Source organism: Palaemon carinicauda, chromosome 7, assembly GCF_036898095.1.
Source record: "Palaemon carinicauda isolate YSFRI2023 chromosome 7, ASM3689809v2, whole genome shotgun sequence".
In the NCBI taxonomy this organism is placed as follows: Eukaryota; Metazoa; Arthropoda; class Malacostraca; order Decapoda; family Palaemonidae; genus Palaemon; species Palaemon carinicauda.
Genome location: NC_090731.1, coordinates 40,201,618 through 40,216,617, shown reverse-complemented (window position 1 = coordinate 40,216,617; position 15,000 = coordinate 40,201,618). Strand labels below are relative to the sequence as shown.

General features: G+C 33.5%; 1 protein-coding gene across 1 annotated transcript in view; it reads left to right on the top strand.

Annotated features, from left to right (window-relative positions):
- Positions 1-15,000, top strand: part of LOC137643559 (protein Wnt-11b-2-like) — a 461,831-nt gene that overhangs the window by 384,243 nt on the left and 62,588 nt on the right. The window contains exon 3 of the mRNA XM_068376289.1: positions 9,799-10,040. Within this exon, the coding sequence (XP_068232390.1) occupies positions 9,799-10,040 (242 nt within the window). The remainder of the gene's footprint in view (positions 1-9,798; positions 10,041-15,000) is intronic.

The following is a 15,000-nucleotide window of genomic DNA, read 5'->3' as shown; positions in this document are numbered from 1 at the left end:
CTGAATATGTGAATTAGGCATTTTGCTTGACCTTGGGCATTGACCTTGACCTTCCAAAATTAAATAAGTTCCAGCTTTTTACTTAATAGTTAATCCCTACAAATTTCATCCACGATTACAATTGTGGCCAGGAAGCTGCTCACAAAGAAACCCACACACACATACACACACACACACAAATTACAAACACACAAGCAGGAGCGAAAGCATAATCTTTCTCCATATATATGCAGTATATATACACACACACACACACACACACACATATATATATATATATATATATATATATATATATATATATATATATATATATTATATATGTATATATATATATATAATATATATATATATATATATATATATATATATATATATATTTGTATATATATACATATATATGTATATATATATATATATATATATATATATATACATATATATATATATATATATATATATATATATATATATATATATATATATATATATATATATATATATATATATATATATATTTATTTATTTATATACATATAATGTGTGTGTATAAATAAATCTTTATGAAGCGATAACTTAATCTTATTTAGCAGCATGTAAGAGCGATTCATTTCTTGATTTTTTTCCATGTAGACAAATTTACTAGGAGTAGAACCATATTCAGTCCAAAGGTCGTAATCAAATGATTAGTTTATCGCCTGGTAAAATTCTAATTAGCCAAATAAATAACATGGTTACTCCGAAATCTCCACAAAATCGTTTCAAGATTCAAATTGGTGCTTTTTCTTTCTTTAATTCTCTTGTCTCGACCGTTGCCTACTTGATTTCAAAACCCATTCCCAATTTCTGTTTATAAGTTCAACAAAATCACCAATCAAATTGGTACTTTTTCCACCTTGGGATCCTCTTACGCTTCAAGTTCAACGCATAGGTTCTGTCAAGTTCGCCACCGGAGTCCTACTAATTCTGTCTCACCTTTCGGAAGAACCAAAGCAGTGCTTGAAAGAGCCCCTTCATTATCGAGTTCTTTTTACGGTTTACGAAACTTCAGTTGAATTTCAGAATGACTTTCCCCTGAGATTCAAAGATAAATTTCCTCCTTTTTGGTTAACAACATCAGAAGACTTCTTGCTCATTAAGGTCATTATCTGTAGACAATGTAAATCTCAAGCTTTGGTTGTGGGCGGGCGTGTTGACCTTGACTTTCTTCTTCTATTTCCAATTTTTTTCAAGTCCTGGCTTGTCTAAGTTTTATATTATTATAATTGTCATTGTTATTATTATAGTTATTAATATTATTATTAAATACTTATCATTTGTCAATGTCAATGTTAATCGTTATCGTTGTTATCGATATTATTATTATTATTATTATTATTATTATATTATTATTATTATTATTATTATTATTATTATTATTATTGTCACTTTTACTATTACTATTACTATTAATATTAATATTAATATTAATATTAATATTAATATTTATGTTATTATTATTACGGTTGTCATTATTATTTTTACTATTATTTTTACTGTTGATATGATTTTTATTTCTGTTATTGTTTTTATCATCAACTATGGCAACATAAATAATAATAATAATAATAATAATAATAATAATAATAATAATAATAATAATAATAATAATAACAATCTGTAGAAATACTACACGATTCTTATCATGATTTAAAGAATTCCAAGATTACCTGACAGCTACGGTAATTGTTTATATTTACTGTTGATATTTACTGTTTATATTTACTGTTTTGTTGAACACTATGATGGGATAAATGCAAAGAAAATTCTTGTTGACAGCTCTGATAGAGAAAATAAAAAGAAGCATTGTTTACTGTGTCAATAAAGTGTCAGAGACTTAAAGTTTATTGTTAAGACATTTTCCCTTGATTTTCCCTAAGATTAAAGTCATAATGAACTAGCCTCTTCTAATCTTATCAGGGCTTCAATAAGCACACAGAGTGGCAAGTATGCCTCTCCGACCACCCACTACTATCTCTGGAAGAATCCTGGCAAGACTGCAATGTATGATGCAGTCATTCTGATAGAGTTAGAATCTTCGCAATTGCTTGATTATATCCAAACTGGTTTGATTCGTAAAGATATATTGAAACTATGCCATAAACCCAATACGATTCAATAAGAAAATAAGGAAAGGTATTGATGAAGAAATGTGAAGTGTGTGTGTTATGTTTATATATATATATATATATATATATATATATATATATATATATATATATATACATATATATATATATATATATATATATATATATATATATATATATATATATATATATATATATATAAATATATATATATATATACTCATTACGTTATTGTTGAACTCAACACGCAGAAAACATCGCTTTTAACACATTTTAATCTCAAAGTAGTTTTGTGATACATCTGTGCAGAAACTTGTAAATTAGTGATACATATATCGCGATTTCTTTTGATTTTTTCTCTAAAAAATAACAAACATCACACTAATGTAAAACAGGTGATGCATTTAACGGTGAAAAATTAGCTCAAGTAACTGAGCAGAGAGACTGGATGAAAACCTAGTTAGGAAAAAAATCTTCTTATATGAATTACACATGGAGCTTCCTCATCCTAATATAATTTGTGAGTCGAAGGGATGACGATAAAAAAAACTTGTAATAAAGCAAATATTTAGTTTGAATTTGTACAACAATCCACCAAGTTATCAGGACCGGTCGTCCAAATTATCTAAGATAATTGCTACATATTGCTCAGCTAACAAATCGTCGTGACACGAGAATAGTTGCAGATGGCTTCAGACTATTGGGACCTAGATGCATGTCTACTGTAGGCTCTAAAGCCTTTAAACATGCAGCCCCGAGCCTACAAAATAAGCTCCTACGAGACATCAGAATAATTGAAGATATTAAGCTTTCAAGATTAAATTGAAGACTTTCTTATTCAGAGAGTGCCTCGATAGTGACAAGCCAACAGTAAGCGAGCAATACGCATTGTGAAATGTTAAATGCAGCTCCCGAATGAACATCATAAAACGACTGTGGAGGTCCTGTTGAGAGTAGAGTTCCCCTGCTGTATAGGACCAGATAAACAGCCCTTAAAGTAAAGTAAGTAATTGAGCAGTTAAACTGGACGAAAATCCAGTTAGGAAAAAATCTCCCTATATAAATTTCCCATGAAGCTTTCTCATCCTCATGCGAAGGGATGACGATAAAAACCATCTTCTGCGTGCTCACAAGAAGCACGGTAAGTGGTATCCCATTACCACTCCCTTCCTCATTACTAAAGTAAAAGTTGTCTAAGGTAACTAGAAATTCTCTCTCTCTCTCTCTCTCTCTCTCTCTCTCTCTCTCTCTCTCTCTACCTAACCTAACCTAACACTTAGATTCTAACTAACGATACCTATAGAAGACATCCGGAATTCTATTTTTGATAAGCGTCAATGTTTATTAATGTTCAGCAGCCTGTAGCTTCATTTTAAGGAGTTACGTTAGATTACTTTTCTCTTATTCACAATGAAACGATTTAAGATGTTTGCATTTATATTACCAAGATCAGAATATTTTACCTTTTAAAACTTTCCCAACTCAACACCTGTAAATGGAAGTACCTTTTTTTCTTGACATTACATACTATTAAGTTTATTTTTGCAACGAATTTCGAAAATGTGTGCTTTCTCTATTTTAGTCGAGGTGTTGATAAACGTACAATAAATTTCAATTAAACGAAAGGATTGATACAGATTCAAGTGGGTGAATTAACCAAGAGGTGGCTCTTCTAGAGGATTCAATTTTGGCTGACACTAATGCAGATTTATCAATCTCCTCTTTCTCGCCGTTATCTATACATTAAGGGTTCGGTTGCCTAATGCGTCCTCTCTAATGCTTCTATCAAAGGCATCTTCTTCCACCAAACCTCTTCTTCCCATGTCATCTTTCACCTTAGATAGCCATCTAATTCTCTGCCTTCCTCTCGATCTCCTCTCTAAGTTCCTCCCGAATCCACTTCACTCCTCCCACCCCACCATCCATTGTCAACACGTGCTCACACCACAAACAATGGAACGCATCCTATGAGGGCACTGCCCACTGGGCCCTCATTGCTCAGATCAAGACCTCAGAGAGGCAAACGACAATACCCTCTTGTGGGTTCGACATTGGTGCAATAAGATATGATGACCATCTCTGTCATGACACTCTTATCGCGCATTAGTCTTTACTCCGGCCATTCCTGAAGATTTGCCGATTTGTCGACCTACAAACCATCTCACCATTTCATTTGTTTTATTCCTAGATGAGTCGCGCCCGGTTTGTCCTGTTTACCCACCATACACGTTAAGGAATCAGCGCGTCAGTCCTCTGCGTGTATGGCCTGCTTTACTCTGTGGAATCGGCTCCGGAGATCTATATTTGATTATATATTGCTAATTAGGATATTACATGTGCTGATATAAGGATAGCTTAATGTGAATCCCCTTCCAGTGTGGGGATACCTCAATGTAGTTTAAGGGTTTGTGTATCGCCATGGTCAGCAAAGCTGTACTAGTCAGAGGTCACCCATAATAAGTTGATTTGCTGTGAGTGATCAGATTAAAGTCTCCCACCGTCACCAATCCGTAGTGGCCAGCGTGTTGATGAGAATGCACAAAGACCTCAGGCATGCCGTCAGTTATGCCTAAGCCCTTTGTCCACCGGTAGACTCAAAACAGCTGCATTTGTCGTTTTAATGCAGGTCAACCATGATCTTAAGAAAAAAAAATAAAAGAATAAAAAATACGGGAAACAGTAACATCGATTCAGTTATAGAAATACTATCAAATACATAATGTCTCCATAAATTTGTACAAGGATATGTCTGTTGATAACAACATTCATCTATAGTTGCTGTCTATTAGCAGTGAGCTATTCATTACTGTCTCGTGTGATATATGAGAGATGTAAGGTCTCTCACATTACTACCATTTGATAATGATTGATACGTATTTCCTAACAGACCATTAACTGAGTGATCTGATTCTATTGTTTTTGTACTTATTTGGATAACTGTCTATCAGCATTAGTCCTGATAACGACGACGACGGTATTTTAGATTAAGCTACACTATATAATGATAAAGTGACGTATCTTACTAAGTGGAGCAACCTGTAACCAAATAAACTGGCACGTCCTAACGGGACACGATTTAAGTGGAACGGACAGTTTAAAATTTCCCAAGCCTAACCTCCACCAAAACTAAGGATGATGAGGGTCAGGCAATGGCTGCTAATGGTTCAAAAGGTCGACTTAAAGGACTCCCATGGCCAATATATCACTTGAAATACAACCCTTGCTCACTGCGTCAGTGAATTTAACAATTTGTACGTGAACTGTCTAAGTGGCTCATTAATATACTCAGTAATTACATAATGAATGTTGTATTAACAGTTATGAAACTCCCATTTCTGTCCTTCCTTACCTTGCCAACATTTTGACGTTGTTACCTGTTCCAATTTGGAAAAATACTAAGATCAATTCTAATGCTTGTTTTCTATGTATATGTGTTCATGTAAAGTCTGGCCACGACTATTTATCTTTATATTAATCCCTTTACCTTATTACCACTTATCCAGTGAGTTAAAATTAAGGAGAGAAGCAGATAACTTGTAGTAGGGTGTAGCAGGACTAAGGAGGACCCACTGAGAGAAGGTCGGCCAGATGATGGTTATTTTTTTTCTTTCTTTCTTTCTATCCCGGTCACTTGAGCCACGGCTCAGTCTCGGGAATTTAGACGGAACAACGAGGTCATTTATTTGCATAAAGTTTGTTAGTTAACATTTATTGCGATAAACGTTTTTTTCTATCAATGAATTCAAACTATATCTTTATATAGGATAATGAAGAATGAAAAGTATTTTTTATCAATGTATTCAAACCATATCTTTATATAGGATAATGAAGAATGAAAAGTAAAATATCATTGTATTCAAACCATATCCTAACATAGAATAACGAAGAGTGAAAAGTATATTAGTCTTTATTGGATATAACATGGACTTTTTTAATCAATTGAAGATTTATGTGATGCCAACTTTCTGTGTGAGACCAAGAGAATAATGATAAATACAAATACAAAAACAAAATACAAGAGGTATACAGTCATAAATCATAATTTGTATGGATATATGATATTTACATATATAATGCATATATGTGGGTCCTGGGGTGTAGAGTCCAAATGTCAGGCTTGTCATATTCTACTTAAAGAGTCATTTGTATTCTAAACACAGGGTGTGGTATGCCATAACCTCAACCATAAAATACATCCTCCCTTCAATCAAATAACATCTTTGAGCATCAAAGAAAACTGAGAGATTTATCTCATACCTGTAAACCACGGGTGGTTATGTACTTCAACTTGACTGGAAAATTCTGTTAAGTTAGGAGTACGATGTGTGAGACCCATAATGCTAATTCAAGGAACATCTTTTCTTTAAATACGGAATACTTTGAATTCATAGAAATAAATAAATAAAGGATAAGTAAATGTTACTTCTAAACGAGAAACTGTTCTCATCAAATGGCGCAAAGTTTTTTTTTTTTTTTTTTTTTTTTTTTTTTTTTTAAGATGAATAACATCGAACACTCAAATCATTGGTTGAAGTGTTTGTTATATTCGTAAGACCGAAAGCGTTTGGACACAAACAATTGAGTATATATAAAAAATAAATATTTTAAACATAATTACTGATAGTTTAAGGTGAACGTATATTCATTTATTTAATTTTTACCCCATAAATAACTATCAACTTCTTAATTAATTTTTTTTTCATTTTTTCATTTATTTGTTTATTTATTTATTTATTTTTTTTTTTTGCGTCGTTTCTTCTTAAGAGGAATCTTACGGAAGTTTATGACACCTTTCCAAAAATCTCAGGTTTCTGAAGTTTTCAGGACGCTTATAGCCTCACGATTTCAAAAACAATTGCAAGTTGATTATTAAAAACATTATCTGTTTTCCAATATAGAGGATGCATATGAATTATTTTCTTCCTTTAAAATATATAATCTTTAATGAGAATTCAACAATACAAAATCTAAATCATATAAAAAATGTTAGGCATTGGATATTATATCTACTATATCTAGATTTTTTTTTATGTTGGTGAGCAACAGATTGTAATTCTTTATAGCAAAAGCTTTTATGATATATAAACCTAATAATATACCAACGCCTAGCCTCTTCAAATCTCCCTTTACTTATCATGTAATAACGATTCCATAGATAACATATATCTCATGGCTGGAACAAGGAGCAAGCAAAAATTAAGATATCTCAATTGTTCTACCCATGTTTTGATAACATAATAAACAGCATGAAAAATCCCTTGACTAAAAGGCCTTAAGAAATCTTAAGTGGCCAGATTATCCATGACCAAAGGATCCGTTTTCTTTAATGTTCAGTAAATTTGATGTGTGCGAAATCACTCGGTAAAAGCCACGAGATCCCATGTAAGAATGTTTTTTTTTTTTTTTTAGAAATTGTTGTTAATATGAAAGCCAACAAACATTAAGAAGGTGGCCAACAATTGTCGAGGAGGCAACCAAATCCTTTTCAACTGTTTCGAAAGGTAGAGAGGGAAATTTGGTTTAATCTTTTCTGTACTGTAATAACTCGTAGAATTATTTATCAATATGATTTGCCTGCAACAAAAGGCTTAATAAAACTGGAGAAATCTCTCCTCTTGGTTTTTGTAATATTTGATATCATGGTCAACTGAATTTTGGGAATGCTTTATAAAAAACAAAGATAAAAGTGGATATTTGAAGACCGGAAACTGCAAATTTGCTTAACACATGCAGAATTACACACACACATTATACACACACACACACACACACATATATATATATATATATACATATATATATATATATATATATGTATATATATATATATATATATATATATTATGTGGTCTGTGTCCTTTCATCATAGTGTTTTTCTTCTCCTTACTCATGTAGTCGCGAACAGGCATTGATGCATGCACTGACATCAGCAGCAACTACTTGGTTTGTGTTCTTTCATCATTGTGTTTTTCCTTTCTTTGGCCTGGTACCCCTGAAATAGCAGTGATTTATGCAATGACATCAGCAGAAGTTATGTGGTTTGTGTTCTTTCATCATTGTGTTTTTCTCCTCCTTGTTCATATACCCATGAACAGGCAGTGGTGTATGCGCTGACATCAGCAGCTGTTACGTGGTCTGTGTTCTTTTATTATTGTGGTTTTTTTTTTCCTTTTTCAGGTACTGAACAGGTAGTGGTGTATGTGCTGACATCAGCAGCTGTTACGTAGTTCGTGCTCTTTCATCATTGTCTTTTTCTTCTCCTTAGTCTATGTACCTGTGAACTGGCAGTGATTTATGCACTGACATCAGCAGCAGTTATTTGGTTTGTGTTCTTTCATCATAGTGTTTTTCTTCTCATGTCCAGGTACCCGCGAGGAGGCAGTGGTGTGTGGGCTGACATCAGCAGCAGTTACCTGATTGTGGTCTTTCAACATTGTGCTTTTCTTCTTCTTGATCAGGTAGTGGTGTATGCTCTGACATTAGAAACTGTTACGTGGTTTGTACTATTTCATCATTGAGTTTTTCTTGTCCTTGGTCAGGTACCCGTGAATAGGTAGTTATCTATTTACTGACATCAGTAGCATTTATGTCATTTGTGTTCTTTCATCATTATATTTTTCTTCTCCTTATCCAGGTATCCGAGACCAGGCAGTTGTGTAAGCGTTGACTTAGCAGCAGTTACGGGGTTTGTATACGTTCATCATTGTGTTTTTCTTCTCCTTTGTCAGGTACCCTTGAGCAGGCAGTGGTGTATGCGCTGACATCAGCAGCTGTTACATGGTTTGTGCTCTTCAATCATTGTTTTTTTCTTCTCCTTGGTCAGGTACCTGTGAACAGGTAGTTATTTCTGTACTGAGATCAGTAGAAGTTATGTGGCTTTCATCATTGTGCTTTTCTTCTCCGTGTCCAGGTACCCGTGAACAGGCTGTGGTGTATGCGTTGACATTAGCAGCAGTTACGGAGTTTGTGCACTTTCATCATTGTGTTTTTCTTCTCCTTGGTCAGGTACCCTTGGGCAGGCAGGGGTGTATGCACTGACATCAGCAGTTGTTATGTGGTTTGTGCTCTTTCATCATTTTGTTTTTTTTTCTCCTTGGTCAAGTACCTGTGAACTGGCAGTGATTTATGCACTGACATCAGCAGCAGTTATGTTGTTTGTGTTCTTTCATCATTGTGTTTTTCTTCTCTTTGTCTAGGTACCCGCGAGCAGGCAGTGGTGTAAGCGATGACATTAGCAGCTGTTACGTGGTTTGTGCTCTTTCATCATTGTGTTTTTCTTCTTCTTGGTCAGGTACCCTTGAATAGGTAGTGGTGTATACGCTGACATTAGCAGCTGTTACGTGGTTTGTGCTATTTCATCATTGTGTTTTTCTTCTCCTTGGTCAGGTACCCGTGAACAGGTAGTTATTTATGTACTGACATCATTAGCAGTTATGTGGTTTGTGTTCTTTCATCATTGTGTTCTTCTTCTCCTTGTCCAGGTACCCATGAACAGGCAGTGGTGTATGCATTGACAACAGCAGCAGTTACGTGATTTGTGCTTTTTTGTCATTGTGTTTTTCTTCTTGGTCAGGTACCCTTGAACAGGCAGTGGTGTATGCACTGACATGAACAGCTTTTATGTAGTTTTGTGCTCTTTCATCATTGTGTTTTTCTTCCCCTTGGTCAGGTACCCGCGAACAGGCAGTGGTGTATGCGCTGACATCAGCAGCTGTTACGTGGTCTGTGTCAAGGGCATGCTCGCAGGGTACTTTAATCCTCTGTGGTTGTGGTAGCGTTCCGCAAGAGCCACCTAATGGACAATTCAAGTGGGGTGGATGTGGAGACAATATAATTTTCGGGGCTAGATTCGCCAGGGACTTTGTTGATGACAAAGATGAGCCAAAAAATTCGGGCAGTGGAAAAAGGAAGGTAGGTAGTTTATTTTGAAGCCTCTTCTTTTCAATAAGTTGTTCCTTTCATAGAATGCAAAAGACATCAATGTGTGTTATTACTATTGGTCAAACTACAAACCTACTTGCAAAAGTAGGATCCAACAGGGAAAGTGATCCATTTCAATAAGTAAGCAAAGGAATATTGAATTTATAAGAAGTAATAATATAATATGTAATATTTCAACATCAGTAGCAACGTTTAAAAAGATTTTAGTCATTTATATACTGTGAAACGAGACGTACTATAGAGTAGCTCATGTATGTTGCGACCCCAGAATTTCTTTCGTAGTCCATTATTCATATGCCTACTGATTTAAGACGACCGAGTAACCTTCCCAATAAGGAACTTTCTTCTTTCTCGGTTGCATCAACTAGGGCCACTTTGGTTCCGTTGTTGTTAATCTCTTGGACTCACAGCTTTGGATCAGAATTTCCCAAACCATAATTTCGATGATGTAAGAAAACCCTCACATATTAGTTGCTAAGAAACGGTCACGAGTCTTATGGATATAGCAGTATTATTCCGTATCAGGAGAAGACAGATGATATGGCCACTGGTGGTTAATTCCAGGTAAAATTCGGGGAGTTTTCTATTGCTTTAAAGACAGAATATAATGTTTTATAAAAGATCTGGAAATCGCTGGAGCCTTCGAGATTTAGGGTTTGTGGTTTTATCTTATTTATAACGCTGTTATTGTCATTTCCCTCAATAGCTAATCATAGACCCGATATATCCTCATAGCTGTCGTTGAAATGTTTGAGAGCATCCTTTTTGCAATTTTCATAAAGCTTTTACAACTTTTACTACCGCTATAGAGTTACTGGATCCTTTGACTGACTAGACAGTGCTACATTATATCCCTCTCTTTGGTTACGACTTATTTTTCCTTTGCCTACAAACACACCTCATAGTCGGGCCTATTCTTTCCCAATTCTCCTCTGTCCTCATACACCGGACAACACCGAGATTAAAAAATAATTCTTCTTCGCTCATGGGTTAACTACTGAACTGTATTTGTTCAGTGACTATTTTCATCTTGGTAAGGGTAGAAGAGACTTTTTAGCATTAGTAAGCAGCTCTTCTAGGAGAAGAACACTTCAAAATCAAAACATTGTTTTTTGTCTTAAGTAGTGCCATAGCCTCTCTACCATGGTCTTCCACTGTCTTGGGTTAGAGTTCCCTTGCTTGAGAGTACACTCGGGCACACTATTCTATCTTATTTATCTTCCTCTTGATTTTTTAAAAAGTTTTTATAGTTTATATATGAAAGATCTAATCAAATGTTATTACTGTTCTTAAAATACTTTATTTCAATTGTTCATTATATCTCTTGTATTTTATTCATTTCGTTCTTTTCTTTTGTCCCTGGACTATTTTTCCCTCTTGGAGCCCTTCGGATTATAGAATCCTGCTTTTCCAACTAGGGTTGTAGCGTAGCTTCTAATAATAATAATAATAATAATAATAATAATAATAATAATAATAATAATAATAATAATATAATAATAATAACTGTATTAGCATTAAGACATCTTTTAGGTTAATCATATTAAGATTTTGCAATAAGTGGGAGAGCCCATTACGATATCATCACGAAACTTTGGCATCTAGAAATGTCTAGCGTTTCCTTCAGGATGTTAAAAGAATGAAAAGAGGTATACTTTTAAAATTACAGTATCTGATATAAGACGACCTCACCGTCACGCTCTGATGCCCATTGATTTTATATCGTAGAGACGTCAAGGAGCTCAACGAAGGAGAAGATACTATGGTGGGCAGGGATGGCAAAAGTGAAGATGGGCATTAGTCACTGCCAGGTGGTGTGTGATCTTAGCAATTATAGCTGATATCTGAACGACTCGCCCACAGCTACTATACACATAGGGGTGATACAGGAATGCTTTAGTCGATTCTATCAACCTCAGGTGGTAGTGAATTCGGAGCCATGGAATGGCGTTTACAGACGAATTCGACTGAACTTCAACGACTTATCATAACAATAATACAAATGATTTATGAGAAAGTATGTGAAATTAAATTGGGGCTACCATTTTTTTGAATTCGAATGAGCTACAACTACGTATCACAAAATAATACAAATGATATTAGCTGAGCTTGTAAAATCAAACGATGACTACCATTTTTCGATTTAATAGGAATTCAAGGGAGTTATGTATGTGTGTATGTATAGAGTATTGTATCAAAAGATAACTTTTATCTTCTAAATTCCATACTTAAATGATATAATGTAATTCATGAATATGATAAGTATCTGTTGTTTTTTTTGAGAAACTGAAATGCGCACTTGATGAATAATTTTGAACTATTACTAAATAAAACGCATCAGTCAAAAGGCAATAGGTTCTAGGTAAAGTTGTTGTAATGAATTCCATTTATCAAAAAAAGGAGAGAAAAAAAATAGTGTTATGTGAGCACCGTTGGAATGTTATAGATTAAAGATGATCTAATATCTTTATATGATTCCCTTTTCAATCGCCATAACGAAATAGATACGGGAATTTTTACAATGATAACAGCATCAATATCATACATAATATACAGTTATACTAGCTAACTTATTTTTCATTAACTTCTAAATAAAATCTTAAGGTTTTATAACCATAAAAAAGTATTTTTTAACAAATTTGTTTTTAAGTTCTTTTAGTTATAAAATTACGTGAACCTACACATAGGCGATGGAATCAGATATAGAACATGGTTCCCTATTAACTGATACGCCTAGCCACACACACACACACACACAGAGAGAGAGAGAGAGAGAGAGAGAGAGAGAGAGGGTGTCTAAATAATGACTTCAGGTAAGGTATTATTCGTCTCTAATATGAGAATGCAAATGTGTTTGATTGCTGATTCACCAACCCAAGAATAGCATGGCCACCAAGCAGATTCTTCTATTATTATCCTTTACAAAAAATTATGAATTGTATCAACGTCATATAGATAAAATATTATCCTCTTTTAATAAGCAACATATTGACTAAATTTTTTCCAAGGAGCTTCTGCTCACAGAGCTGGATTAGATCGGGGAGTCCTACATTATAGAATCAAAATGATTCTGTTTATTATAGATGACCAAAGAGTTTGTAAACAGTGAAAAAGAGTCAGAATCCTTGACCTTTAACAGAGAAACTTTAGTGGTTTGTATCAAAGTCTCTGTAACATAGTTGATTCAAATTCTCTTAGGAATATCATATACATAAAGGTGGATCATTGAAAACTTGATGTATTAATGGATATAAAGATTTCGCTGAAATATGGAGGACATATTGGATAATACAGGTACTGATATCGTTATGAAGAGAGAGAGAGAGAGAGAGAGAGAGAGAGAGAGAGAGAGAGAGATGACTTGAAATTATAAATTCTTTATTCTTTTTTTATATTCTTACAGAATGTAACTTAATATTCAAACGCAAAGAAAAAAATTGGATTATAACTCGAAGGGAAAATTGATTATACTTTTTTTTGGACACGATTAGAGATAAAAAAAAAAAAAAAGGACAGCGAAGACGAAGCACAAGGTAAGGAGTAAAAATGGAAGATAGGGTGACGGGTGATGAGAGCATTATCTTGATGTTAATTACGTGTTGAGCCACCCATTGTTTTCTGACCATCGTTATCATCAGGGCATCCCGTCTGTGATAATGGCTATAATAGCAGGGTTTAAGAAAGGGGGTTTTTGTGCATGAATTGATTCCTTTTATAAGTGACCATTAGGTTTCCACCTGATTTCCTTTGTAGAGGTTACGACTAAGGCAGATTCCGTTTGCTTTTATCTATAGAGATTTGAAAGTTAGAAAAAAAGGGGAAAGTGTAAGAAGGGAGTAAAGAATAAAAGCAGAAAAGAATCGATACCATTAACAAGGAGAGAGAGAGAGAGAGAGAGAGAGAGAGAGAGAGTTCTGCCCTTTTTTATAATATATATAATATATATATATATAGAGAGAGAGAGAGAGAGAGAGAGAGAGAGAGAGAGTTCTGCCATTTTATTATTATAATATATACATGTACAGTATATACACATATATATAGATGAAAATATATATATATATATATATATATATTTATATATATATGTATATATATATATATATATATACATATATACATATATAGAGACAGAGAGAGACAGAGTTAATTTCATTATAATATATATATATATATATATATATACATATATATATGTATATACTGTATATGTATATATATATGCGTGTGTTTATATATATATATACATATATATATTTCGTGTATATATATATCATATATGTAATATATATATGTACATATATATCTATATATATATGTATGTATATATACACAATATATATATATATATATATATATATGTATATATATACAGAGCGAGAAATACAGTTAGAATCAAATACTGTATACAAACAAGGAAAGAGAATTTCTATATAAGTAGTTAATTCATTTTGTAAGCTTTCGTTGTCTTAAGCATTATTAATGAAAATGGAGGCTTTTATCTATATTCAGTTTCACTCAAGGCAAGTACGTAACAGGTTTTGAAATCATGATTTATGAATTTTCCAACGTTTGAACTAGTGAATTAGTTGGAAAAGGATTTCCCCTGATTGGTCAGTCTCTACTTGTTTTGTAGTCACGTGATCCGTGATAACTTCGTTAGCTCCGTGCTAAGTATTGTCATTCAGCGTTGGACACTTCAAGTGTACAGTTACAACTTTAATTTTGATTTTAGGAAATTAATTTCCGTTAGAACCAGATCAGAAAAATAACAGTAATTTTATGTAAATTTGTCGAGCTTCAACTAGAAACACAAATACATTGTATTGTTTAGACATTCGTTGATTAAGAACAAGATATGTGTAGCATGTGTTTCCTTCAGATTGATTGATGTTAAGTTTTTGTTTATTTTGTATATGTAGTGAAATAT